At 43.2% G+C, this 27765-nt stretch overlaps 1 protein-coding gene across 6 annotated transcripts in view; it reads right to left on the bottom strand.

Moving 5' to 3' along the window:
• LOC137365261 (CSC1-like protein 2) overlaps positions 1-27765 on the bottom strand; it is a 302640-nt gene that overhangs the window by 67670 nt on the left and 207205 nt on the right. For all 6 annotated transcript variants that reach the window (XM_068027917.1, XM_068027916.1, XM_068027921.1 and 3 more), the window contains 5 exons: positions 24783-24853; positions 19967-20047; positions 18726-18837; positions 17826-17959; positions 1067-1204 (listed from right to left, as the gene is read on the bottom strand). In XM_068027917.1, the coding sequence (XP_067884018.1) occupies positions 1067-1204; positions 17826-17959; positions 18726-18837; positions 19967-20047; positions 24783-24853 (536 nt within the window). The remainder of the gene's footprint in view (positions 1-1066; positions 1205-17825; positions 17960-18725; positions 18838-19966; positions 20048-24782; positions 24854-27765) is intronic.

Here is a 27765-nt window from a genome sequence, read left to right as displayed (position 1 = left end):
GTGTGGAGTAGCCTAATGGCTCGAACACTGAACCAACAACCCAGAGGTCAAGAGTCCAAATCCTACTAAGATGAGCTGAGATTGAATTTAATAAATCCTGTAACATCTTTTCCTCAGCATCATAGAAATTACTAAAGCAACCGAATAATCATAAAAAACTAACTGGTTCACTAATGACTTTCAGAGGAGAATATGCCATCTTTATCACATCTAGCCTACAATTCATGTTAGTTTACAACACAATCATAGAATGGTTACAGCACAGGCGGCCACCATTTGGCTCGTCATGTCTGTGCCAGCTCTCTGCAAGAGCAACCCATCTACTCCCATTCCCACGCTCATTCCCCGTAGCCCTGCAAACGTTTTCTCTTCAGATAATTATCCAACGTTGTTTTGAAAGTCACGATTGAATCTGCCTCCACCACACTTTCAGGCAGTGCATTCTAGAACCTAATTACTTGTAGCATAAAAAAAATTTCCTCATGACGTCATTGCTTCTTTTGCCAATCACCTTAAATCGGTGTCCTCCGGTTCTGGATCCTTCAGCCTATGGGAACAATGTCCTCTCAAGTGGCCCAGCAAGCCATTCAGTTGGAAAGTCGCCATGACAAAAGAGAAAAACAGAAATATCGGATGGATGTTTGTCAGTGACCTAGGAACTGGAGGATATGATTTGGAGACTGGTAACCAAGTTGGGAAAGCAGTCCCAGTGGTCAAAGGTTGCTGGTTTCAACAGCATCTCTCAGCCCTTCAAGCTGTACCGAGAACAGAAATATCATGGGTACACCACTGGCTCTAATTTCCCCTGCAAGTCCAACAGTCCTTGTTGCTGGATCAAAACCCTGGAAATTCCCTTCCTACTGTAACTGCCACATGGACGTAGTTCAAGGCGGCTTATCACAGCCTTCTCAGCACAAAAATAGGGATAATAAACAAATGCAATATTGCCAGCTCTCTCAATGTACATGATTGACTACCCAGTGGTAAATTTGATTTATAATTCACATTTGAAAGGAAGGCCATAAACATTACCTGCTATTAAACCCAACACAAAGCAATAGCTTACCAGTAAATGTTGTGGGGATCAGGGGCATAGCTCACAGTCCAGTTTGAAGCATGGAGAAACTCACTGTTCGAAGATCGCTGAGGCTCTCCACTGAATATACAGCCCTGACACTTGCAGGCATTGAAGTCTCTGAGAATTCTGTGGGAATAAAACCAGGTTTAAAAGCAAAGGTAAATATTCCCTGCTGAGTTAGATAATGCACCATTTTAAGAGGCCAGGGCCATATGTAACACAAATTATTCTAATAGTCTTTTGGTAGTAGAGAACTGGAGTATTGCTGAAAACAGAGACATTTTGTCAAAGCTTTTCATCTTGCATTCATCAGAGCAATTCACAAGAATACCAAAGTAAGGGAAAGCAACAAATTTATACTGCATGAAAAGAGTGTGCTGATTAGTTGGCAAGTGGACTCTAATTGGTAGAGGCATTGCAATGAGGAATGAACCAGTGAATGGCTATCACTTATTTTGTTTAGCTGAATCAGACGCAATGTGTGGACATGTTCTTTCTGTCTGCAAATTACATTCGCTAAATAATCCTCAGTATGCCAAGAATTATGCTGACAACCAATTTAAGATGGTCAGCTGGGCTCGCAGTGTGTCGCATTTGCACGTACTGGAAGCTACATATAATAACACGCAGGGCCCTGTTCATTCCTCAGGGCAATGTGGAGTCAAGATGCCTGGATTAAATTTCAAACAAAGCTTGGCAGTTAATGGCCAGTCACCATAAACTGATGGATTCTCCATGGCAATGCCTCTACCAGAGTTTATTTGCAAGTAAACTGCGCGATTATAGCTGGTTAATCTCTCGCACCTATTTGAAAATTTGTACCAAATCACCATCTGTGGGCAAATAATGCGCTTCTACAAGGAAAAAGTATATGCATTTCAGATCAGGCAAATCTGTATATTGTTCTGGGTTGCTGCCCGTGCCACGTGCTAGCGAAGCGAGGAATAGGGAGAGAGAGGAGTTGAACACATGGCTGCAGGGATGGTGTAGGAGGGAGGGTTTTGGTTTCCTGGATAATTGGGGCTCTTTCTGGGGTCGGTGGGACCTCTACAAACAGGATGGTCTTCACCTGAACCAGAGGGGTACCAATATCCTGGGGGGGAGATTTGTTAGTGCTCTTCGGGGGGGTTTAAACTAATTCAGTAGGGGGATGGGAACCTAAATTGTAGTTCCAGTGTACAGGATGTTGAGAGTAGTGAGGTCAGGGATAAGGTTACAAGGACGCAAGAGGGCACTGGCAAGCAAGAACTTGGTTTAAAGTGTGTCTACTTCAACGCCAGGAGCATCCGGAATAAGGTGGGTGAGCTTGCAGCATGGGTTGGTACCTGGGATCTTGAAATAGTGGCCATTTCGGAGACATGGGTAGAGCAGGGACAGGAATGGATGTTGCAGGTTCCGGGATTTAGATGTTTCAGTAAGAACAGAGAAGATGGTAAAAGAGGTGGGGGTGTGGCATTGTTAATCAAAGAGAGTATTACGGCGGCAGAAAGGACGTTTGAGGACTCGTCTACTGAGGTAGTATGGGCCGAGGTTAGAAACAGGAGAGGAGAGGTCACCCTGTTGGGAGTTTTCTATAGACCTCCGAATAGTTCCAGAGATGTAGAGGAAAGGATAGCGAAGATGATTCTCGACAGGAGCGAGAGTAACAGGGTAGTTGTTATGGGGGACTTTAACTTTCCAAATATTGACTGGAAATACTATAGTTAGAGTACTTTAGATGGGTCAGTTTTTGTCCAGTGTGTGCAGGAGGGTTTTCTGACACAGTATGTAGACAGGCCCACCAGGGGCGATGCCACATTGGATTTGGTACTGGGTAATGAACCCGGCCAGGTGTTAGATTTAGATGTAGGTGAGCACTTTGGTGATAGTGATCACAATTCGGTTAGGTTTACCTTAGCGATGGGCAGGGACAGGTATATACCGCAGGGCAAGAATTATAGATGGGGGAAAGGAAATTATGATGCGATTAGGCAAGATTTAGGATGCGTAGGATGGGGAAAGAAACTGCAGGGGATGGGCACAATCGAAATGTGGAGCTTATTCAAGGAGCAGCTACTGCGTGTCCTTGATAAGTATGTACCTGTCAGGCAGGGAGGAAGTTGTCGAGCGAGGGAGCCGTGATTTACTAAAGAAGTTGAAGCGCTTGTCAAGAGGAAGAAGGCGGCTTATGTTAGGATGAGACGTGAAGGCTCAGTTAGGGCGCTTGAGAGTTACAAGCTAGCCAGGAAGGATCTAAAGGGAAAGCTAAGAAGAGCAAGGAGAGGACACGAGAAGTCATTGGCGGATAGGATCAAGGAAAACCCTAAGGCTTTCTATAGGTATATCAGGAATAAAAGAATGACTAGAGTTAGATTAGGGCCAATCAAGGATAGTAGTGGGAAGTTGTGTGTGGAATCAGAGGAGATAGGGGAAGTGTTAAATGAATATTTTTCGTCAGTATTTACAGTAGAGAAAGAAAATGTTGTCGAGGAGAATACTGAGATACAGACTACTAGGCTAGATGGGATTGAGGTTCACAAGGAGGAGGTGTTAGCAATTTTGGAAAGTGTGAAAAATAGATAAGTCCCCTGGGCCAGATGGGATTTATCCTAGGATTCTCTGGGAAGCCAGGGAGGAGATTGCAGAGCCTTTGTCCTTGATCTTTATGTCGTCATTGTCGACAGGAATAGTGCCGGAAGACTGGAGGATAGCAAATGTTGTCCCCTTGTTCAAGAAGGGGAGTAGAGACAGCCCTGGTAATTATAGACCTGTGAGCCTTACTTCGGTTGTGGGTAAAATGTTGGAAAAGGTTATAAGAGATAGGATTTATAATCATCTTGAAAAGAATAAGTTCATTAGCGATAGTCAGCACGGTTTTGTGAAGGGTAGGTCGTGCTTCACAAACCTTATTGAGTTTTTTGAGAAGGTGACCAAACAGGTGGATGAGGGTAAAGCCGTGGATGTGGTGTATATGGATTTCAATAAGGCGTTTGATAAGGTTCCCCACGGTAGGCTATTGCAGAAAATACGGAAGTATGGGATTGAAGGTGATTTAGTGCTTTGGATCAGAAATTGGCTAGCTGAAAGACAGAGGGCGGTGGTTGATGGCAAATGTTCATCCTGGAGTTTAGTTACTAGTGGTGTACCGCAAGGATCTGTTTTGGGGCCACTGCTGTTTGTCATTTTTATAAATGACCTGGATGAGGGTGTAGAAGGGTGGGTTAGTAAATTTGCGGATGACACGAAGGTCGGTGGAGTTGTGGATAGTGCCGAAGGATGTTGTAGGTTGCAGAGGGACATAGATAGGCTTGCAGAGCTGGGCTGAGAGATGGCAAATGGAGTTTAATGCGGAAAAGTGTGAGGTGATTCACTTTGGAAGGAGTAACAGGAATGCAGAGTACTGGGCTAATGGGAAGATTCTTGGTAGTGTAGATGAACAGAGAGATCTTGGTGTCCAGGTACATAAATCCCTGAAAGTTGCCACCCAGGTTAATAGGGCTGTTAAGAAGGCATATGGTGTGTTAGCTTTTATTAGTAGGGGGATCGAGTTTCGGAGCCACGAGGTCATGCTGCAGCTGTACAAAACTCTGGTGAGACCGCACCTGGTGTATTGCGTGCAGTTCTGGTCACCGCATTATAGGAAGGATGTGGAAGCTTTGGAAAGGGTGCAGAGGAGATTTACTAGGATGTTGCCTGGTATGGAGGGAAGGTCTTACGAGGAAAGGCTGAGGGACTTGAGGTTGTTTTCGTTGGAGAGGAGGAGGAGGAGAGGTGACTTAATAGAGACATACAAGATAATCAGAGAGTTAGATAGGGTGGATAGTGAGAGTCTTTTTCCTCGGATGGTGATGGCAAACACGAGGGGACATAGCTTTAAGTTGAGGGGTGATAGATATAGGACAGATGTCAGAGGTAGTTTCTTTACTCAGAGAGTAGTAGGGGCGTGGAACGCCCTGCCTGCAACAGTAGCAGACTCGCCAACTTTAAGGGCATTTAAGTGGTCATTGGATAGACATATGGATGAAAATGGAATAGTGTAGGTCAGATGGTTTCACAGGTCGGCGCAACATCGAGGGCCGAAGGGCCTGTACTGCGCTGTAACGGTCTATGTTCTCAGTAGTTTGCTTTGGTGGAATGGGATTGAGCTTCTGCACTGACTAAAACCAAACGGCATAAAAATCAAACTTGTTTGCATGGAGCAACATGCTCATTTGAACAAAAATGTGATGACCTCACCAACACCAATGAATCTCTTCATGGATACTGCATGAATTCCAGTTTTCAAGCCTACAATGTAGAGTCACAAACTGAGTGCCACACATCCTGCACAGCATTATCTGCAGAACAACACAAGGGTCAAGCTGATATCATGAAACCCAAGAATGGCCTCTGGTCATCAATCTCAAGATGTTTATGCTCCTGAAACCCTGCATTATTCGTGTAGATGTCGAAGATATGTACAACTCAGCCAGCTACCTGAGATAGTGCAATCACAACTTGGTAAGCAATCATTAAAAAAAAAGTATGGATTTGCTGGGTGAAGTCTTGTTGGTGTCTTCTTAATTTTTGGCATCAATGCCAGGAAAGAAATGGTCATGACATCCCAAGCACAGGAACATTGTCAGTTTTAGAAGGGGAATGCTACAGCAAGACTGAATTTCAGAAACCTGCAGTTAAATACTGAGAAATAATAACTGGTGTCAGAGAATAATGAATACAAGGGAGTGATTATAAGAAAATGATAAAAGATCAAATGACACCACCTGAGCAGCATTAAAACAGATATGGTTGTCAGTTCCTTGGTGAGTATGTACAATGGATGTTGTGACACTGAAGTATACAGAAGGTTCCAAGAATGAATCTTACAAAGTTTCACCACGAGGCGGCTATTCAATCTATTGCGTATGTCAAAATGAGCACTTCAATGGAATGCATTTACTCCACTCCCATTTAAACAAAGTTGCAGTCTACTTCAATGGAAATTTATATTCTAATATTTTTTTTAAAAAGTTCTTCTAACTTTCCTCTTCTAATGATAATCCTCAGGCTATTCCTCCCCATTACCTATTTAATGAAGTAGCAGAATCAATCTCACTATTTACCTTCTCTAAGTCTTTCACAATCTTGAAAAACTATTAGATTCCACAACATGCCCCCCCCCCCCAATCAAAAGTCTCAGTCCAATAAAAAAAAAAGGCAATTTGAGTTTTTCCATCAAAACTGCAACATCTCATTCCTGGTATGTCAGTCAATCTTTATTATACCTGTTCAATGGCTTTAATAGCATTCCTACAATAGGGTGTCCAGAATTGCATACAATATTCCAACTGCGACCAAAACAAATTCTTACACAGATTAAATGTCACTTTCTTGCATCTACATTCAATGCCTCTAATGTATGGATCTGAGATGAAGCCAAGGAGTTCGCAACCTTGGTGTTATATTTGACCCCAAGTTGAGCTTCCAGCCACATAGCTGTTCTAAGACTGCCCATTTCCACTTACGTAACATGACTTCACCCCTACCTCAGCTCATCTGCTGCTGAAACCCTCATTCACGCCTTTGCTCCCTCTAGACTTGAATTTCCAACACACTCCTGGCTGGTCTCCCTCCGTAAACCTGGTCATCCAAAACTCTGCTGCCCGTCTCCTAACTCGCACCTAGTCCCATTCTCCTATCACCCTGTGCTCAATGACCTACGTTGGCTTCCAGTCAAGCAATGTCTTTATTTTAATATTCTCCTCCTTGTTTTCAAATCCTTCCATGGCGCCGCCTCCCCACCACCCCAGCTCTGTAATCTCCTCCAATCCCACAACCCGAGATACCTGTGCTCATCTAATGCTGGCCTCTTGAGCATCCCCGATTTTAATGGCTCCACCATTGATGGCCGTGCCTTCAGCTGCCTAGGCCCGAAGCTCTGAAATTCCCTCCCTAAACCCCTCTGCCTCGCTTCCCTCCTTTAAAGATACTCCTTAAAATCAACTTCCTTGACCAAGCCTTTGGTTGTCTGACCTAATATCTCCCTATGTGGCTCGGTGTCATATTTTGTCTTATAATGCTCCTGTGAAGCACTCTGGGATGTTTTATTACATTAAAAGGTGCCAGATCAGTAGTTGTTGTTGTTTCAACCTACACACCCACTTTTAGAAATGTGGGCGACTGCATCCATAGATATCTCTGTTCCTTACCATTTAGGCTGTACTTCGCTCTCTGTTCTTTCTCCTCCATCCTCTCCCCACCAACCCCAGCCCAAAATGTACCACTTAATATTTTCCTGCATTGAACTGTATCCACCACCTATCTGTTTAATGTTTTCATTGTGTCAGCTTTGGCTCAGTAGAAGAAATCCTGCCAGAGTGAGATGGTTGTGAGTTCAAGTTCCATTTCAGAGACTCGAGGACATAATTCAGGCTTATACTTCAGTATGGTAATGAAGGAATGCTGCACTATTGGAGGTACCGGTTTTCAGATGATCGTTAAACCAAGGCCCCATTGAATAGGGAAAGTGTGTACACTGGTCAATATTTATCCCCTAACCAATATTAAAACAGATTGTCTGGTCATCACATTACTGCTTGTGGGAGCTTGCAGTGCACAAATTGCTGAGTTTCCTATATGACAAGAGACTTTGCTTCAAAAGTACTTTGTTGCTGTCAAGCTTTGTGGGATATTGTGAAGTTGTGAAAGGAGTTACATAAATGAACGCTCTCCTTCTCAATCTTCAAATTATTAATTTGGTTCCAGCAAAATATAATTTTTCCAAAATATATAGAAATGGAAGAGTGGGTCCTAGCACAGGTCCCTGGGGTGTGCCAGTATCCTCATTTTGCCAATATAAAATACACCCAATTATCCTTTTGTGTCTCAGCCATCACTATCCATGCAGTAATAATCACTTTCAAGAAAGAACTCACATTTATATAGCATCTTTCACAACCTCAGGATGTCCCAAAGGGCTTTACTGCAATGAAGAACTTTTTTTGAAGGTGGGTTACTGTTGTAATTCTGGAAATCACAGTTCTAAAAAAAACATTTGCTCCACCTTTTCAGAAACTTCCTGATAAATCTATGCAGACATAATCCACCATATTTCATTTATTTACATAATTAAAAAAAATTCCATTAAACTAGTCATGTGCTATCTGCCTGTTACAATTCTATGCTGTTGAGCCAGGTGTTCACCAGTTTCATTCTGCATTAGTGTCAAGTTTACCTATAATAAAGGCAAGATGAATTGGCTTGTATTTTCCTGACTTAGATCCTTTTTAAAAAAAAAGAAAAAAAGTGCAACATTGGGTCATCCTGCAATGCTTTGGCACAGATGTTGTTCACAAAAATATTTGGAAAATTATGGATAATTCCTCAGTTATCACCTCCCTAGTCTTTCTGGCATGATTATATTTTACTTTTAGACCTATTAATTTTTTTCACATTTTTTCCCCCATTGGTGGACCTTCCACATTCTTCTCCTACAGTTCTATTTTCATCTCCCGTAAAAAAACTAGCACAAAATAATTAAGTGCCCCCCACCTTTCTCCCACTCTCCAAGGTATTTTTTTTTTTATTCATTCAAGGGACGTGGGCATTGCTGGCCAGGCCAGCATTTATTGCCCATCCCTAATTGCCCTCGAGAAGGTGGTGGTGAGCTGCCTTCTTGAACCGCTGCAGTCCATTTGGGGTAGGTACACACACAGTGCTGTTAGGAAGGGAGTTCCAGGATTTTGACCCAGCAACAGTGAAGGAACGGCGATATAGTTCCAAGTCAGGATGGTGTGTGACTTACAGGGGAACTTGCAGGTGGTGGTGTTCCCATGTATTTGCTGCCCTTGTCCTTCTAATTGGTAGAGGTTGTGGGTTTGGAAGATGCTGTCTAAGGAGCCTTGGTGTGTTGCTGCAGTGCATCTTGTAGATGGTACACACTGCTGCCACTGTGCATCGGTGGTGGAGGGAGTGAATGTTTGTGGATGGGGTGCCAATCAAGCAGGCTGCTTTGTCCTGGATGGTGTTGAGCTTCTGGAGTATTGTTGCAGCTGCACCCATCCAGACAATTGGAGAGTATTCCATCACACTCCTGACTTGTGCTTTGTAGATGGTGGACAGGCTTTGGGGAGTCAGGAGGTGAGTTACTCGCTGCAGGATTCCTAGCCTCTGATCTGCTCTTGCAGCCACGGTATTTATATGGCTACTCCAGTTCAGTTTCTGGTCAATGGTAGCCCTAAGGATGTTGATAGTGGGGGATTCAGTGATGGTAATGCCATTGAATGTCAAGGGGAGATGGTTAGATTCTCTCTTGTTGGAGGTGGTCATTGCCTAGCATTTGTGTGGCGTGAATGTTGCTTGCCACTTATCAGCCTGAGCCTGGGCACTGTCCAGGTCTTGCTGCTGGTGGGTGCGTGGAATGCGCTGCCAGCGGTGGTAGTAGAAGCAGATACATTAGGGGCATTTAAGCGACTCTTGGATAGGTACATGGATGATAGTAGAATGAAGGGTAGGTAGTTAGTTTGATCTTAGAGTAGGTTAAAGGTTCGGCACAACATCGTGGGCCGAAGGGCCTGTACTATTCTATGTTCTATGCTGCATTTCTACACAGACTACTTCAGTATCTGAGGAGTCACGAATGGTGCTGAACATTGTGCAATCAGCGAACATCCCCACTTCTGACCTTATGATTGAAGGAAGGTCATTGATGAAGCAGCTGAAGATAGTTGGGCCTAGGACACTACCCTGAGGAACTCCTGCAGTGATGCCCTGGAGCTCAGATGATTGAACTCCAACAACCACAACCATCTTCCTTTACACTCGGTATGACTCCAACCAGCGGAGAGTTTTCCTCCTGATTTCCATTGACTCCAGTTTAGCGCGGGCTCCTTGATGCCATACTCGGTCAAATGCTGCCTTGATGTCAAGGGCAGTCACTCTCACTTCACCTCGAGTTCAGCTCTTTTATCCATGTTTGAACCAAGGCTGTAATGAGGTCAGGAGCTGAGTGGCCCTGGCGGAACCCAAACTGAGTGTCACTGAGCAGGTTATTGCTAAGCAAGTGCTGCTTGATAGCACTGTTGATGACACCTTCCATCACTTTACTGATGATTGAGAGTAGACCGATGGGGCGGTAATTGGCCGGGTTGGACTAGTCCTGCTTTTTGTGTACAGGACATACCTGGGCAATTTTCCACATTGACAGGTAGATGCCAGTGTTGTAGCTATACTGGAACAGCTTGGCAAGTTCTGGAGCACAGGTCTTCAGTACTATTGCCAGAATGTTGTCAGGGCCCCCATAGCTTTTGCAGTATCCAGAGCCTTCAGTCGTTTCTTGATATCACGCGGAATGAATCGAATTGGCTGAAGTCTGACGTCTGTAATGCTGGGGACTTCAGGAGGAGGCCGAGATGGATCATCAACTCGGCACTTCTGGCTGAAAATTGTTGCAAATGCTTCTGCCTTATCTTTTGCACTGATGTGCTGGGCTCCCCCATCATTGAGGATGAGGATATTTGTGCAGCCATCTCCTCCAGTTAGTTGTTTAATTGTCCACCACCATTCACGGCTGGATGTGGCAGGACTGCAGAGCTTAGATCTGATCCGTTGGTTATGGGCTCACTTAGCTCTGTCTATTGCATGCTGCTTACGCAGTTTGGCACGCAAGCAGTCGTCTGTTGTAGCTTCACCAGATTGACACCTCATTTTGAGGTATGCCTGGTGTTGCTCCTGGCATGTCCTCCTGCACTCTTCATTGAACCGGGGTTGGTCTCCTGGCATTGATGGTAATGGTAGAGTGGGGGATATACCGGGCCATGAGGTTATAGATTATGGTCGAGTACAATTCTGCTGCTGCCGATGGTCCACAGTGCCTCATGGATGCCCAGTTTTGCATTGCTAGATCTGTTCAAAATCCATGCCAATTAGCACGGTGATAGTGCCACACAACACGATGGACGGTATCCTCAATGTGAAGGCGGGACTTCATTTCCACAAGGACGGTGCGGTGGTCACTCCTACTAATACCGTCATGAACAGATGCATCTGCGGCAGGCAGAATGGGGAGGACGAGGTCAAGTATGTTTTTCTTTAAGTTGATTTCCTCACCATCTGCCACAGACCCAGTCTAGCAGCTATGTCCTTTAGGACTCGGCCAGCTCGGTCAGTAGTGGTGCTACTGAACTACACTTGCTGATGGACATTGAAGTCCCCCAACCAGTGCACATTCTGCACCCTTGCCACCCTCAGTGCTTCCTCCAAGTGGAGATCAACATGGAGGAGTACTGACTCATCAGCTAAGGGAGGGCAGTAGGTGGTAATCAGCAGGAGGTTTCCTTGCCCATGTTTGACACAATGGCATGAGACTTCATGGGGTCGGGAGTCGATGTTGAGGACTCTCAGGGCAACTCCCTCCAGACTGTATACCACTGTGCCGCCACCTCTGCTGGGTCTGTCCTGCCGGTGGGACAGGATATACCCGGGAATAGCGATGGCAGTGTCTGGGACATTGTCTGTCAGGTATGATTCGGTGAGTATGACTATGTCAGGCTATTGCCTGACTAGTCTGTGGGACAGCTCTCCCAACGTTGGCACAAGCCCCCAGATGTTAGTAAGGAAGACTTTGCAAGGTCGACAGGGCTGGATTTGCCATTGTCATTTCTGGTGCCTAGGTCGATACCGGGTGGTCCGTCCGGTTTCATTCCTTTTTATAGACTTTGTAGCGGTTAGATACAACTGAGTGGCTTGCTAGGCCATTTCAGAGGGCATCTAAGAGTTAACCACATTGCTGTGGGTCTGGAGTCACATGTAGGCCAGACCAAGTAAGGACAGCAGATTTCCTTCCCCAAAGGACATTAGTGAACCAGATGGGTTTTTACAACAATCGACAATGGTTTCATGGTCACCATTAGACTAGTTACTTAATTCCAGATTTATTAATTGAATTCAAATTCCACCTTCTGCTGTGGTGGGATTCAAACCCATGTCCCCAAAGCAAAACCCTGGGTTATTAGTCCAGTGACAATACCACTACGCCATCGCTTCCCTGATATCTCAAAGCGGTCCCGCACTCATTTGTTTACATTTTAATTCAGTTGCTTATAAAATTCCTTCGTGATGGCTCCATTTGTGCTAGTCAAATATTATTCTGCTCTTCTGCATTGCTTATACGCTTATTCAGGGCGGCACAGTGGCTAGCACCGCAGCCTCACCGCTCCAGCGATCCGGGTTCGTTTCTGGGTACTGCCTGTGTGGAGTTTGCAAGTTCTCCCTGTGACCGCGTGGGTTTTCACCGGGTGCTCCGGTTTCCTCCCACAGCCAAAAACCTGCAGGTTGATAGGTAAATTGGCCATTATAAATTGCCCCTAGTATAGGTAGGTGGTAGGGGAATTGAGGGAAGGTGGGGATTTGAGAGGGTAATGGGATTAATGTAGGATTAGTATAAATGGGTGGTTGATGGTTGGTACAGAATCGGTGGGCCGAACGGCCTGTTTCAGTGCTGTATCACTAAATAAAAAATAAATCATTGAGTCCAAGATCCTCAGCCAATTTCTAGCCTTAGCTACATCAATTCATGAATTAAGAGTGTTGCTCATTTCCCTTCCAAACAATTATGTACTTACCTGCATTAAATTTCACCTGCTAGTTATTTGCCCAGGTAGTCATTTAACTCAAACTGAGCCGATTCCTCTGCCAAAACTTTGGTATTAGTAAATTTAATCACGTGGCAGTGAGTTCGAGCCCAGGCCATTTCCAAAAATGGGAAACAGTAGGTGGTCCCAAAACTGAGCCCTGGACTCCCCCACCTCCTCAGACAAAACTCTGCAGTATTCTCACTTTTCTACCTATCAGCCAGTTTCTTATCCATTCCCAGAATTACCCTGAAACTCCATACCTTTTGAGTTTGATCAATAGCTTTTCATGAGATTTTGTTCAATGTATTTTGCAAGTTTAAATACACTACAGCTTGGGGTTTAACTACAGTTTCAATGGAACGTTAATTCCTTGACGAAATTCTCAGGCAAGATTTTCTCCTTTCTGAATGCACGTTGGTTGCTATATATATTAGGTAAGTATTGTACAGGTTACCCTCAATTTTACCTCTAATAATTCCACCATTTTACACAGAATGAAGGGAAAATGAATGGGTTTGCACTTTCCATTGTGTTATGCGGGTTTCCATTTTTTGTTAAAACTTGAGAACCGATATTTTAAAAACTGAAAAGGATTTCATGGACATGGAATCGTCTGGAGTTTGAATATTGTGGGGTTTTTTTTTTAAAAAAAGGAAGGTCGACAAAAGGTTGATCAGTAAACAAATTATTACTGGAAGGCACATGATTTCAAGTAAACATAGAAGGGGGTTTGTGTTGTGACAAGACAGGATTTATGATCATAGGACTTGCCTGGAAAAATGTTGGTTTCATTTTGAACCATTAAAAGACAGCTGGGTTTTGGACTAAAAGAGGCAGATGGAGTTTGTTTATGGACCTACCAGAAGAAAATCCAGACAACTGTTGCCTCTCTTTGAAGAATCCTTGCTCTTGAAAAACAAAAGCCTGTATGAAGTTGTACTGTTGCCTACTGTATTTTTTGAAGAAATCCTGAATGTGTGCAGAAACCTTGCATCGAATATGAGAGAACTGAAACCTTTGTTGCTGCACACCTGATGGAAGACCTATGTGAAGCCTTCTGTAGTTGAATTTTTTTGAACACCTACCCAAAACAGACTGTTCATCGACATCACCTGGAAAGATTCCTAGTGGCAGCCACTTATTCAACTTTGGGACACCTCGCCAAAGCAAAAGACTTTCATCACTTCTCTTCAGTACAAGTTTTTTAAAAATTCTATTTCTTTGTAATGGCTATGAACAAAAATCCCTTTTTTCATGGTTAACTGGTTTTATATATATGTGTGAGGGCTAGGATAAAAATAAGGGGCTTTAATATTTCAATTCACGTATATATTTACTTCATTATTGGTTAAGACTTGGTTTATAATAAATGGATAATTTTGTTGTATATTAAAGAAACCTGGTTGGTGTGCTTTATTCTGGGGACAGAGTATCTATAGACTGTTTCTGTAAGTGGGAAAATGTATTGATGTTGCGACCTGTGGAGAAGTGGGATTAAAGAACAGTGCACTCCTCCTGCCTCAGTCGTAACAAGGGTTCGTTTTATCCCCTTTTTTAAATATGGACACCACATGGCCTGCTTCCAATTTACTAGTACTTCCCCAGTGTACGGTGACTCTCAATGATTTTCAGTGCTTTACACATCATCTCTCTAGTCTTTCTGCACTCTAGGATAAACATCATCTGTTCTTGGCAATTGTTTTGAGTCCTTTAACCTCCTTAGCCTGGATCAGGTTACAGATAAAAGGAGGGTGAGGCCATGAACGGAATGAAAACACAAGGAAGAGAATTTTTAAATGTGAGGTGATGGGGTGCGGTGGCAGAAGACTTTTTGATTAAGAGTACATGGAGTTGAATAGGGAACTGAAGTTGCAAACAATCTGTTTAGTTACTGTGCGCCATTGTTATTGAGCAGAAAGTTTCTTCACTAGGTAGTGACTGACTACCTCACTATTGTGGTTTAGCCGGAAAAGTAGCTGCAGAAGGCGATGATGTTCATAGCATGAGTATGGAGCTTGTGGTGGGGTGAAAGATGATGGCTTTAATCTTACCAACATTTAGGTAGAGGAAATTGCAGCTCAAACAAGATTTGACATTGGACAAGTAGTCTGACAACAGAGGCAGTAGAGGAACTGAAAGTTGCGGTGGAGCAGCAAAGCTGGGTGTAGCCAGTGTACATGTGGAAGTTTCCAGATTATGCTATTAAGGGACAGAATGTAGATAAGGAAGGGCCGGGGGCGGCTGCTGGTCAGGAAACCATGGACAGATCTTTTGGGGATTCAGAGGACAATAGTGTGGGAGTGGGAAGAAATACAATCGGATAGGTAAGAGTGGAATCAAGTGAGAGTAGTACCACTGATCAATAGCGTTGATTGAATTTAGCCTTTTGAAAGCTTAAAATAGACTGGACTCCTCGTCTGATATATTTCTGACTCCTAGGTCATATTGTGGTCACTGCTCCCTAGGGGTGCTTCCATTTCCTGCTCATCTGGAGCCTTTACAATACAAGATTCAGGTAAGCACTGCATTAAAATCTTATAGCACAGAAAGAAGAGTCAAGCCATTATGGCTCTGACTGCTCTTTGGTAGATATCCAATTAGTCCCATTCCCATAGCTCTGCAATTTTCTCTCCAAGTATTTATCCAATTTTTAAAATTTACTACTGAATCTGCTTCCACTGCCTTTTCAGATCATTCCATATAATAACTTGCAGCGTAAAGGTAATTCTCCTCCTACCTCTGGTTCTTTTGCTAATTACCTTAAATCTGTGTTGTCTGGTTACTGACCCTTAAGCCAGTGGAAACAGCTTCTCTTTATTCTATCAAACTCTTCAAGATATTGAATGCCTCTGTTAAATCCCCCCATAACCTTCCCTACTCAAAGGAGAGCAATCCCAGCTTCTCTAGTCTCCTCTTGTAACTGAAGTCCCTCAACTCCAATACCATTCCAGTAAATCCTCTGTGTTTCCTCCCCAAGTCCTTCACAACCTTCCTAAAGTGTGATGCCAGAATTGAACACAATACTCCAACTGTGGCAGAACCAGTAGTTTATAATGATTTAGCATAACTTCATTGCTTTTGTACTATATGCCAGTTAAAAAAAGCATACTTGATTGGCTTTATGAACAACCTTATAAAACTGTCCTGACACCTACAAAGATTTGTGTACATATACCCCTAAGTGTCGCTATTCCTGCATTTAAAAAAAAATTGTACCATTTAGTTTATATTGTCTCTCCTCATTCTTTCTAACAAAATGCACCAATTCACACTTCTCTATGTTAAATTGCATCAGTCTATGTCCTCCTGAGTCATGCTGCTATCCTCCTCACTGTTTACTACTTTTGAGTTTTGTCATCTGCAAACTTTGAAATTATTCCCTGTACACGCGAGTCCAGGTCATTTATATATATGCCATTCATGATGTACATGGACTGTAAAACTGAGAATCACATATACCAAGTTGATATTATAACTTCTGAAGAAGGGTCACTGACCCGAAACGTTAACTCTGCTTCTCTCTCCACAGATGCTGCCAGACCTGCTGAGTATTTCCAGCATTTCTTGTTTTTATTTGATACAACATTTGTGTTTCGCAGATTGATTGATTGAAGCTTTCAGTTAAAATAACTTTATGGTACTAATATTCTCCAATCATTTTGTCCTCCTTTTTGCTAGTCTGAGGGTCTGTAATATACCCCAACTGTTAGCTTGGATTATTTCATTTAGAGACATTTACTAGAGAGAATGTAATTCTATAACTTGCCTCCTTTCACAGGACTAGCTTTGTTTACTTCTCAAGATGTCCCTGACATGATAGGGATATTTCTCTTTTCTCTCAGAGTCATAGAATTATACAGCACAAAAACAGGCCCTTCGGCCCATCATGTCCGTGCCAGCCATCAAGCACCTATCTGTTCTAATCCCATTTTCCAGCACTTGGCACATAGCCTTGTATGCTATGGCGTTTCAAGTGCTCATCTAAATACTTCTTAAATGTTGAGAGGGTATCTGTCTCTACCACCCCTTCAGGCAGTGTGTTCCAGATTCCAACCACCCTCTGGATGAAATTTTGTTTCCTCAAATCCCCTCTAAACCTCCTGCCCCTTACATTAAATCTATGCCCCTGGTCATTGACACCTCCGCTAAGGGAATAAGTTTCTTCCCATCTACCCTATCTATGCCCCTCATAATTTTGTACACCTCAATCAGGTCCCCCCTCAGCCATCTCTGCCCTAAGGAAAATAACCCCAGCCTATCCAGTCTCTCTTCATAGCTGAAATGCTCCAGCCCAGGCAACATCCTGGTGAATTTCCTCTTCACCCTCTCCAGTGCAATCACATCCTTCCTACAGTGTGACGACCAGAACTGTACACAGTATTCCAGCTGTGACCTAACTACTCTTTTTTGAATGGTCAAAACTCCTGAATGTTGCATTCACTTCCACTCTCATTATTCAGCTAGATCTCTGATATTCTGACTACATCATAGTTGCTACTGCTGCAAAGGTTTCCAGTTCTGGCATCTTATAACATTTGTGTGTTTTGTATTTTAATATAGATCTATGCCCTTCAAATCCCCAAGTGTTTGGTTAGTCCTAGTCTCCAGTTCATGATGGTTCTCTGGGTCATACCCATGCTCGCCTGTGATCTTTACTCCCCACCGCTCCCCCAATATCTCTCTCATCTTGGATCTTCTTTCCTTCCTGCCCTCTGCCCACCCATCTCCTTTAAACAATTCTTAACAGTTACCTCTTCATAAGTCTCTTTATTCCTCCCTAGCTTGGGAGTAGCCAGTCCTTCCTCTACCAAAAGCAAAATACTGCAGATGCTGGGAAAGACTCAGCAGGTCTGGCAGTATCTGTGGAGACAGAAGCAGAGTTAACGTTTCAGGTCAGAGACCTTTCAGTTTTCTCTCTCCACAGATTCAGCCAAATCTTCCTGAACCAGTTCATTTTTGTTCTGAAACTGTTCCTGGTTATCTATGAAGACTGCATTACTGCTCTCATATCATGCTGTCAGCCACCATTTACATCTGCCATTTTTTTTTGAACTTCCCATCTTTTCCAAACACCAGTGTAACCAGAGAATACTGGCATACGCTTTCTTTGGGTTTGGAGTCTGTCTTTAATGCTCAGATCTGTAAGCTTGACTCACCGAGCTGCTGCAGCTTCATTGTGGAAAGTTACGAAAGCCATACCAAGTGGTTTCACGTACACTTTTTCCTTTTCTTTTACATACTCCTCCTTCAGTTTTTGTTCTAATTTAGTGTAATATTCCACTGCATTTTCCTGTGGAAAGAAAAACTTTCTCTATTACCAGAAACAAGAGAAGGCCAAGAAAAGCACAAAGTGCTTTGGCATTTTTAGGCTTGTTGCTTTAGAATTACGCACATTATTAAAGCTGTCAATTTATAGAAAAATAAAACCCAAGCAAGTTCTGCACCCCACCCGATCCCACGAACATGAATTCACCAATGCTAGTAAGAAAAGAATAGATCGCATTATGTAAACACACTGCCATTTGAGGCAGTGGCATAGTGGTAATGTCGCTGGACTAGTAATCCAGAGCCCAGGCTAATGCTCTGGGGAAGAGGGTTCAAATCCCACCATGGCAAATGGTCAAATGTGAATTCAATTAACAAATCTGGAATCAAAGCTAGTCTAATGATGACCATGAAACCATTGTCGATTATTGTAAAAACCCATCTGTCGTTTAGGGAAGGAAATCTGCTGTCCTTACCTGGTCTGGCCGACATGAGACTCCAGACCCACAGCAATGTGGTTGCCTCATAAAATGCCCTCTGGAATGGCCTAGCAAGCCACTCAGTTCAAGGCAATTAGGGATGGGCAATAAATGTTGGCCTAGCCAGCGATGTCCACATCCCACAAAAAACAAATTAATATAAAAATCTCAGGGATCCAGGTACTGTCCAAGATTTCCTAACATGATTTCCATAGCAGTTTTGGCTCATTATCTACTGACACATTCTAGATTCATAGGAAAGTTCATCAATGAAATGAGAACCAGTTCTTTTATTAAAATCACTTCACATACCTGCTCACAGCCTTTAACAACACAACAGCACAGCTGACCGCAGGGCTTGGGATTAATCATTACAGGTGTTTCTTCTTTTGAATAGTAGATCCGACTACGCTCAGCCTTTCGCCTGTAATAACAGTATTTAATAAAAAAATGTGCAAAGATAAAGCTGCAGACCCAATAGCATGATCTCCTACTGGTATAGACAGCTATTCCACCTTAACTGAGAAAACTAGCAACTTTAATTATCACTCACTGAGCTTCACTTCACACTACAGTCGGACCCTCACTAAATTTTCGCTGCAGACGGAGAATGGTCGGCACATAAGGGTACTTATGTAGAGGCTATAGTATTGAACTGGTAACCCAGAGGCCAGGAGTGCAACTATGGGAAGCTATGAAAGTGAACTTACATTTGTAATTTGTGTACCAGCACCAGGAAAAATGACTACAAAACCTGCTGGATCATCATAAAAAGCCAACTGGCTCACTACTGCCTTTCAAGGAAGGGAACCTGCCAGCCTGATCTGGGCCTACTTGCGATTCCAATCCCACACTATGTGGCTGACTCTTAATGCCATCAGGGGCAACTAAGGGTGGGCAATTAATGCTGCCTTGTCAGGATATAATACTGAGCCTACACATGGCATTGGTGCATCCAAATCTGGAAGTCTGATAATTTTATCTTAATGGCACAGGAAATGGTGCAAAGTGCTACTTGTCTGACCAGACCCCTAAGTTACAAGCAGAGACTAAGAAGCAGAGTCTACACTATAGAACATCTTGCTGAGGTATTCCAAGATTGTTAATGGCATCAAATGAACCTGGAGAAACTGTTAACCATGGCCAGAGAATGGCAACAAGAGGACATAGAACGAAACTCAAGTGAGGTGACTAGACAGATGACCGCTTCACCCAAAGAAACTGGTGAATGCTTAAAATAGTCTGTACAAGGAGGCGATAAGGCTTTTAACATCAGTAATTTTGATAGGAAGTTAAGACAAGCATTTGGAAATAAAATTAAACAACCGATATAGGTAGCGAACTGTGGGTTATGTTTCTTGAATTCTGGGGCTGGTCATATGAACTAAAATGGTTATGTCTGTCCGGTACATTCCTATGCAACATCCTAGTCATCCCAAGTATATTTTAGGAAAATAACCAGCAACAAAAATAGCAAAAATAACATGAATAAAGCAATGAAGGAGCAGGGTATTAATTACCATCCTAACACAAGAGAAAGAAGGGTTACTTACCTGTCTGCATCGAGGCGCATCAGCTTTGCCACATTGTAGCAGAGTCGGGCTTCGTAAACAGTGCAGTCTGGGTAAGCTTCTCTGCAAAGAACATAGCATCAGTTAATGAAACACCAATATCACCGCTTCTAGTATAATGTGATGTGCATTGCATTGTTTCAAAATTCAAACTTACTTAAGTTTTCACCGGACTAATGTAAATATTCGCCATTAGATTCCAGCCCTGTACTCACTCCCAGGTATCCAAATATTATATACACCAACCATTTATTTTATTTATTTTTATTTAATTTAGAGATACAGCACTGAAACAGGCCCACCAAGTCTGTGCCGACCATCAACCACCCATTTATACTAATCCTACATTAATCCCATATTCCTACCACATCCCCACCTTCCCTCAATTTCCCTACCACCTACCTACACTAGGGGCAATTTATAATGGCCAATTTACCTATCAACCTGCAAGTCTTTGGCTGTGGGAGGAAACCGGAGCAACCGGCGAAAACCCACGCGGTCACAGGGAGAATTTGCAAACTCCGCACAGGCATTAGCCAGAATTGAACCTGGGTCGCTGGAGCTGTGAGGCTGCAGTGCTAACCACTGCGCCGCCCTAAAACCCCATGATTAGATTCCAGCCCTGTAATCACTGTGAGGTATCAATAATAATCAATTGAAGTACATAAGCCATCTGAACCTCTCCAATCCTCCCAAAATACAGGGGTAGTGCCAGAGGACGGATGGATTAAATTACGCCCTTGTTCAAAAAAGTGGAAAGGATAAACCTGGCAACTACACAGCAGTTTAATGACAATGGTGAGAAAAATTTTAAAAACAATAAACCAGGAGAAAATTAACAGCCACTTGGAGAAGCATGGACTAATAAAGGAGAGCCAGCATGGATCTGTTCAGGAAAAATCAAGCTTCACTAACTTGATTGAGTTTTTTAATGAGGTTAACAGAAGGTGGATGAGGGCTGTGCAGTTGATGTTCTATATATAGAGTTCCAAATAAATACTGTGGCTACAAGAGCAGGTCAGAGGCTAGGAATCCTGCAGTGAGTAACTCACCTCCTGACTCCCCAAAGCTTGTCCACCATCTACAAGGCACAAGTCGGAGTGTGATGGAATACTCTCCATTTGCCTGGATGAGTGCAGCTCCAACGCTCAAGAAGCTCGACACCATCCAGGAAAAAGCAGCCTGCTTGATCGGCATCACATCCAACTCCTCCACCGCTGACACACAGTGGCAGCGGCGTCTACCATCTACAACAGGGTCGTCCAACATACGGCCCCCACAAATGTTTCCAACCGGCCCGCGGATGTAAACTGTACCCAGGGCCGTTCCTCATCCTCACCAGGGGTCCGTGACTGGAGATGAGAAATTTCTCATTGTCTTTTTCTTTCATACTGGCTTTTAAAAAAATTTGGAAGTCAGTTCCACAGCTGACAGGCGCCAACATTGGGACCAGCTGTTTCCCAACATCGAGACACAAACGATCAGCCATGATCTAATTGAATGGCAGAGCAGGCTTGAAGGGCCAAATGGCCTACTTCTGCTCCTAATTCATATGTTTGTATGTAAGTGGAACCAGAGGAAGACAGTGCACTCCTCCTGCCTTGGCTGTAACAGTAGATAGGGAAAGACTATTCCCTTTGGTGGAGGGATCGAGAGTAAGAGGGCACAAATCTAAGATAATTGGAAAAAGAAGAAATAGCGACACGAGGAAAAACTTTTTTGTGCAGCGAGTGGGTAGGATCTGTAACGCACTGCCTGAGAGTGTGGTGGAGGCAGATTCAATCGAGGCATTCAAGAGGGAATTGGATTATCTGAAAAGGAAGAATATGCATGACTACGGGGAGAAGGCCAGGGAGTGGCACTAGGTAAACTCTCTTTCGGAGAGCTGGTGCAGATATGACAGGCTGAGTGGCCACCAATGCTGTAACAATTCTGTGATTCTGTAATAGACTTCAAAAGAACATAGTCAGGCTGGTGGAATAGGAAGACACGTAGCAGATGAGTTTCAATACAGAAAAAAGTGCAAGCTGATTCATTTAGGTAGGAACAATGAGAGAGAATACATGCTAAAACGTACAATTTTAAAGGGGGCACAGACAAAGAGGGATCTGGGAGATTGTGCACAAATCTTTGAAGGTGGCAGGACAGATTAATAAAGTAGCTAATAAAGCATATGGGATCTTGGGCATCATAAACAGAGGCATAGAATACAAAAGCCATCAAGTTATGCTAAACCGATATAACACTAGTGCAGCCCCAACGTCCAATTCTGGGCACTGCACTTTAGAGAGGACGTAAAGGTTTTGGACAGAGTACAGAGATTTACTAGAATGGTTCCAGGGATGAGAGATTACAGTTATGTGGACAGACTGTAGAAGCTGGGATTGTTCTCCTTAGATAAGAGAAGGCTAAGAGATAAGAGGACAGGTGTTTAAAGTCAGGAAGGGCTTAGTAGAATGACTAAAGAGGTTTTCCAATGGCTGAAGCACTGATAGCCAGAAGGCACAGATTTAAGGTGATTTTTTTTTTTGCCTTGGTGCATTGCTGCAGTGCATCTTGTAGATGGTACACACTGCTGCCACTTTGCGTCGGTGGTGGAGGGAGTGAATGTTTGTAGATGGGGTGCCAATCAAGCGGGCTGCTTTGTCCTGGATGGTGTCAAGCTTCTTGAGTGTTGTTGGAGCTGCACCCATCCAGGCAAGTGGAGAGTATTCCATCACACTCCTGACTTGTGCCTTGTAGATGGTGGACAGGCTTTGGGGAGTCAGGTGGTGAGTTACTCGCCGCAGGATTCCTAGCCTCTGACATGCTCTTGTAGTCATGGTATTTATATAGCTGCTCCAGTTCAGTTTCTGGTCAATGGTAGCCCCTAGGATGTTGATAGTGGGGGATTCAGCGATGGTAATACCATTGAATGTCAAGGGGAGATGGTTAGATTCAGGAGATGGATATTGTCCAGGTCTTGCTGCATTTCTACATGGACTACTTCAGTATCTGAGGAGTCACGAATGGTGCTGAACATTGTGCAATCATCCGCGAACATCCCCACTGCTGACCTTATGATTGAAGGAAGGTCATTGATGAAGCAGCTGAAGATGGTTGGGCCTAGGACACTACCCTGAGGAACTCCTGCAGTGATGTCCTGGAGCTCAGATGATTGACCTCCAACAACCACAACCATCTTCCTTTGCGCAAGGTATGACTCCAGCCAGCAGAGAGTTTTCCCCAATTCCCATTGACCTTAGTTTTGCTAGGGCTCCTTGATGCCATACTCGGTCAAATGCTGCCTTGATGTGAAGGGCAGTCACTCTCACCTCGAGTTCAGCTCTTTTGTCCATGTTTGAACCAAGGCTGTAATGAGGTCAGGAGCTGAGTGGCCCTGGCAGAACCCAAACTGAGTGTCACTGAGCAGGTTATTGCTAAGCAAGTGCTGCTTGATAGCACTGTTTTTGACACCTTCCATCATTTTACTGATGATTGAGAGTAGGCTGATGGGGCGGTAATTGGCCAGATTAGCAAAAGAACCAGAGGCAATATGAGGGAAAACTTTTTTAACCAATGACAGGCTCAGGCTTGGAATGCACTGTCTGATAGGGTGATGGATCCAAGTTCAACTGTAGTCTTCAAAAGGGGAATTGGTTAAATGCTTGGAGGAGGAAAAGTTTCAGGGATTTGGGGAAAAATAGGGGAGTAGATCTAACTGGATTGCTCTTCAAAAGCGCCAGTGCAGTCTTTAAAGGCCGAATGGATCTGCTTCTCTGCTGTACTGGTCTATGATTATATTCCAGCTCTGTAATCAGTCCCATGTATCCACTGTATTACATATAAACTATCTGGATCCTTCGTTTAGATTTCAGCCTTCTAAAGGTATATCCTTGCCAAGTTTAAAATTTTGTTTTTGTGGAATTGATAACCCAAGAGTACAGTAAAAAGGCTAAAACCCCCAAATGACATTTTATGCAAGTCCAAATGAAAGGCTATTAGTTAAGGTTAAAGTTGCGGAGATTCGGGGTAAATGCTGTGAATGGATAAGAAATTGGCTCAAGGGTAGATAGGAGTTATACCAGGGCAGAGGGGGAAGAGAAATGGGATGTCCTGAGTGGAATGGCCAGGAACAGGTGTTGGGGCTACTACTGTTTCTAATCATGACTTGGATGCAGAAACTCAATGCAAATTGGTCAAATTTGCAGATCAAACCAAACTAAACTATGGGCAGCTTGGCAATACAAGTTGAGCAAAATACACATCAGCAGAACAAAGACAGACGAAATTTAATGCAGAAGGGCATAAAGTGCTGCACGTAGGAAGGAAGGCTGCTCAACTGGTACTCAAACTAATGGCAGACTTGGCACTCAATATGCCCAACCATTTCAGACAAGAAATCAGATTGCTGACCCAAGTACACAAAACAGTAGATACAAGACAGACAAGGTCATGTTTAAACTGTTTAGTGCTCTGATTACACCAATACTCTGTGCAATTCTGATTACTGAGATACAGGGTAGCCATTTAACTATTCGAGGTTGTGCAAAAAGCCAAAGACTGATCCTTCGAGATCGGAACTGTGAGGAAAGACTGGGGAAACAGCTTTTCAGTTTGAAAAAACATTTGAGAGATGAGAGATGATCTTAGAAAGGTGTTCAAGATAATTAACGGCACTGAAAAGGCAAGGGGTTTACTGGTACTGTATTTCATAACCTTGATAGTCCTCTTGTTCTTCACAGCCCTCTTTTTATTTGCCCTTCCCCTCAAAGAACACCATTTACATTAATAGTAAGATCGCTGAAATTGTACTTACTGAAAGTGTTGTTTTATTTTCTCTGATTCAGAATATTTTGATAATCCAGTTATAAATAAAGTGCGTTTTACCTAAAAAAAAACAGATTTGCCAGAATCTCAACTCAATAGTATTTCAAACAGTAGCCTAGCCCACATTTCCAACCACATCAATTTGATCTCCAATTTAGACTTGGAGTGACTCATCTACATCTCTAATGGCCAACCATGAAAACAAGTTTCTTCTTTTTTGAGCTAATTAGATCACTAGGGTTTCTTCAAAAAAGCCCCAAAACCCTAAAAGAACTCTGTTCTTCGAGCCAGTCATTGCCGAGGTCCTAAGCTCTGGAATTGTCTCCTTAACATCTCCGCCTCTCTCGCCTCCTTTAGGAGGCTCCTTAAAACTTACCTCTCTTGTATCTCTATGTTTTACTATGTTAAAGCTGCTATAAAAATGCAAGTTGTTGCTGTTAGGCAAAGGCAAAGTGCACAGATCAGATACTGCCTTCACAAGTAGGGGAATGAAGTGAGAGAAGTAGGCTGGTCATAGTTATTTGTGACGTTCAGGTGCAAATGGATATTTTATTTTTAAGCCATCTCTTGCTTAAGGTTCACTTCAGCAATATATCTAGAATGTAAGGGACGTACTTATTGACACTTATTTTAAAATAGAAAAGGTACGGCAGATCAGGTAGAAACCAAACACTGCAGTTTCCTATGATGTTCAAATAGGTCAACAGTTTGCATTAGCAATCCAGAGCTTAAGGCTATTTATTGTTCAATGTTCTGATTAACCTGCGAATATTTATTTATTTTATTTAGAGATACAGCACTGAAACAGGCCCTTTGGCTCACCAAGTCTGTGCCGACCAACCACCCATTTATACTAACGCTACAGTAATCCCATATTCCCTACAACCTACCTACACTAGGGGCAATTTACAATGGCCAATTTACCTATCAACCTGCAAGTCTTTGGATGTGGGAGGAAACCGGAGCACCCGGCGAAAACCCACGCAGACACAGGGAGAACTTGCAAACTCCGCACAGGCAGTACCCAGAATCGAACCCGGGTCCCTGGAGCTGTGAGGCTGCGGTGCTAACCACTGCACCAATGTGCCGCCCATATACTACAAACAGCAAAGGTCCTAGCACCGACTAGACCTGACTACAGGTGTCTGGTTCTGGTCGGGCTATATTGTAAGCAGTTATTTTCACTGTACTCAACAATTTATGCCTAATGTCCTTCCTGTAGGATGTACATTAATCCATAATTTCACTTCATACTTTCAGGCTTTTTCCTCTGCCAACAAAATCCAACTAAAGAAATTCCACACTTTGTTTCCACAGATTATGCTTTATAGAATTTCCACCTGCACAGTTTCACTTTCCAAAAATGACCCTTCCCAACTTACACCACCAACCCATAATCACCACCTCCCATCATACAAGAATCAATTCCATCATTATTCCCCCACTCCTGTCCCAACAAAACCAACATTCGCTATTGCTGTAAACTAATCTGTCCCATATCCTCGACGCATGGATTATCTCTTTTCTCTTCCTCTAAATGTTACCATATCAAACTTGGATGAGTTTATCATTTCTTCCTCTTTTTATTTATATGTTCTAGCTTCACCTTCTCTGCAAGCTTGTTAGTTCTCCATCATCATCTGTGATGCAACACCAGTCAACATCTGCTCTTGCATACGCCACAGTGATACCCTTTATTCCATCTAGCTTGGTCTGTAAGTCTAAGTTTTGATTTTTCATTATCATCCTCAAGTGCAGCTTCTTGTTTTGTTTCCTGTGATTCATCGGTCACCATGGATTCACTGGTCTCAGATGCTGCCATCTCCAATATGGTTGCCATGGCATCCACCACTTCTTTACAAAGCTTTTTTCGATTTGATGCTTTCACCATGTTGTGAACAGCACGGATCCCCTTGTATAGTTCAATTCTTCCGAGCAATGCAAGGCCGAAAAGCTGAGAGCTAAAGCCAACCCTGTCGTTCTGCTTCAGTCCAACCAAATGTAAAGCTGCACCCAGATTCCACTCATCTTCAAACTTCAATTCTGGTTCACTATGTAGATATTTATGTAGAACATAGAGGGAAAGAAGCTGTGTACATTGTTCATCAAACGCTTCTTGTAGCATCACTTCACTGACAACAGCTAGGGCATTCGTAAGGTCTGTTTTCCAGATTAATCTCTGAAGTATTCAAAGAAAGAATTCCCCATCAAACAAATTGTCTATTTTCACATACGTTGCACCTCCTGTGCTTATGTTGTCTGTTATAGCTTCATGTGGAGTAGTATTGTATTGAACATTTCCCTCTTTTTATACATTTTAACACTCAATCTTCATCTTTCAATATGTTGGCAATTCACACTTTTGTTGGATAACGTTTTGCTACAAAAATGCAAGTTTACTGCTGGATGTCTAGCCTCCAAAATAAAAGGGAATTGTTCCAGACAATAGCAGAAAAGCACCGTTTGCAGAGATCTTGGAGCAGGTAGCCTGCAAGCAACGCGTGATAAGTATTGTGGGAAAAGGGGGGAGATTTTGGGTAAAAACTTAAACTTATATACCTTTAACATAATAAACCATCCAAAGGCACTTCATAGGAGCATTATAAAACAAAGTATGACATCAAGCCACAAAAGGAGATATTCGGACACATGACCAAAAGCTTGGTCAAAGAGGGAGGCTTTAAGGAGTGTGTTAAAGGAGGATAGTGAGATGGAGAGTCAGTCAGGTGTAGGGATAGTATTCCAGATCTTGGGGCCTAGGTAACTGAAGGCACAGCCACCAATGGTAGAGTGATTAAAATCAAGGATACACAAGAGGCCAGACTTAGAGAAGTGCAGGTACCTTGGAGTGAAGCCTGGCTCAGGTAAAAAATTAAAACCCAGCCCGACTAGACCACAGCCAACCCGAGCCTGGCCCCGAGTCCTTTAATTTTTTTTCCACGCACGACCCAACCTGAATATTGTTCATCCGT

This window comes from Heterodontus francisci, chromosome 3 (genome assembly GCF_036365525.1).
Source record: "Heterodontus francisci isolate sHetFra1 chromosome 3, sHetFra1.hap1, whole genome shotgun sequence".
NCBI lineage: Eukaryota > Metazoa > Chordata > Chondrichthyes > Heterodontiformes > Heterodontidae > Heterodontus > Heterodontus francisci.
The sequence above is the reverse complement of the archived record's forward strand: the minus strand, read 5'-3'. Positions and strand labels throughout refer to the sequence as shown.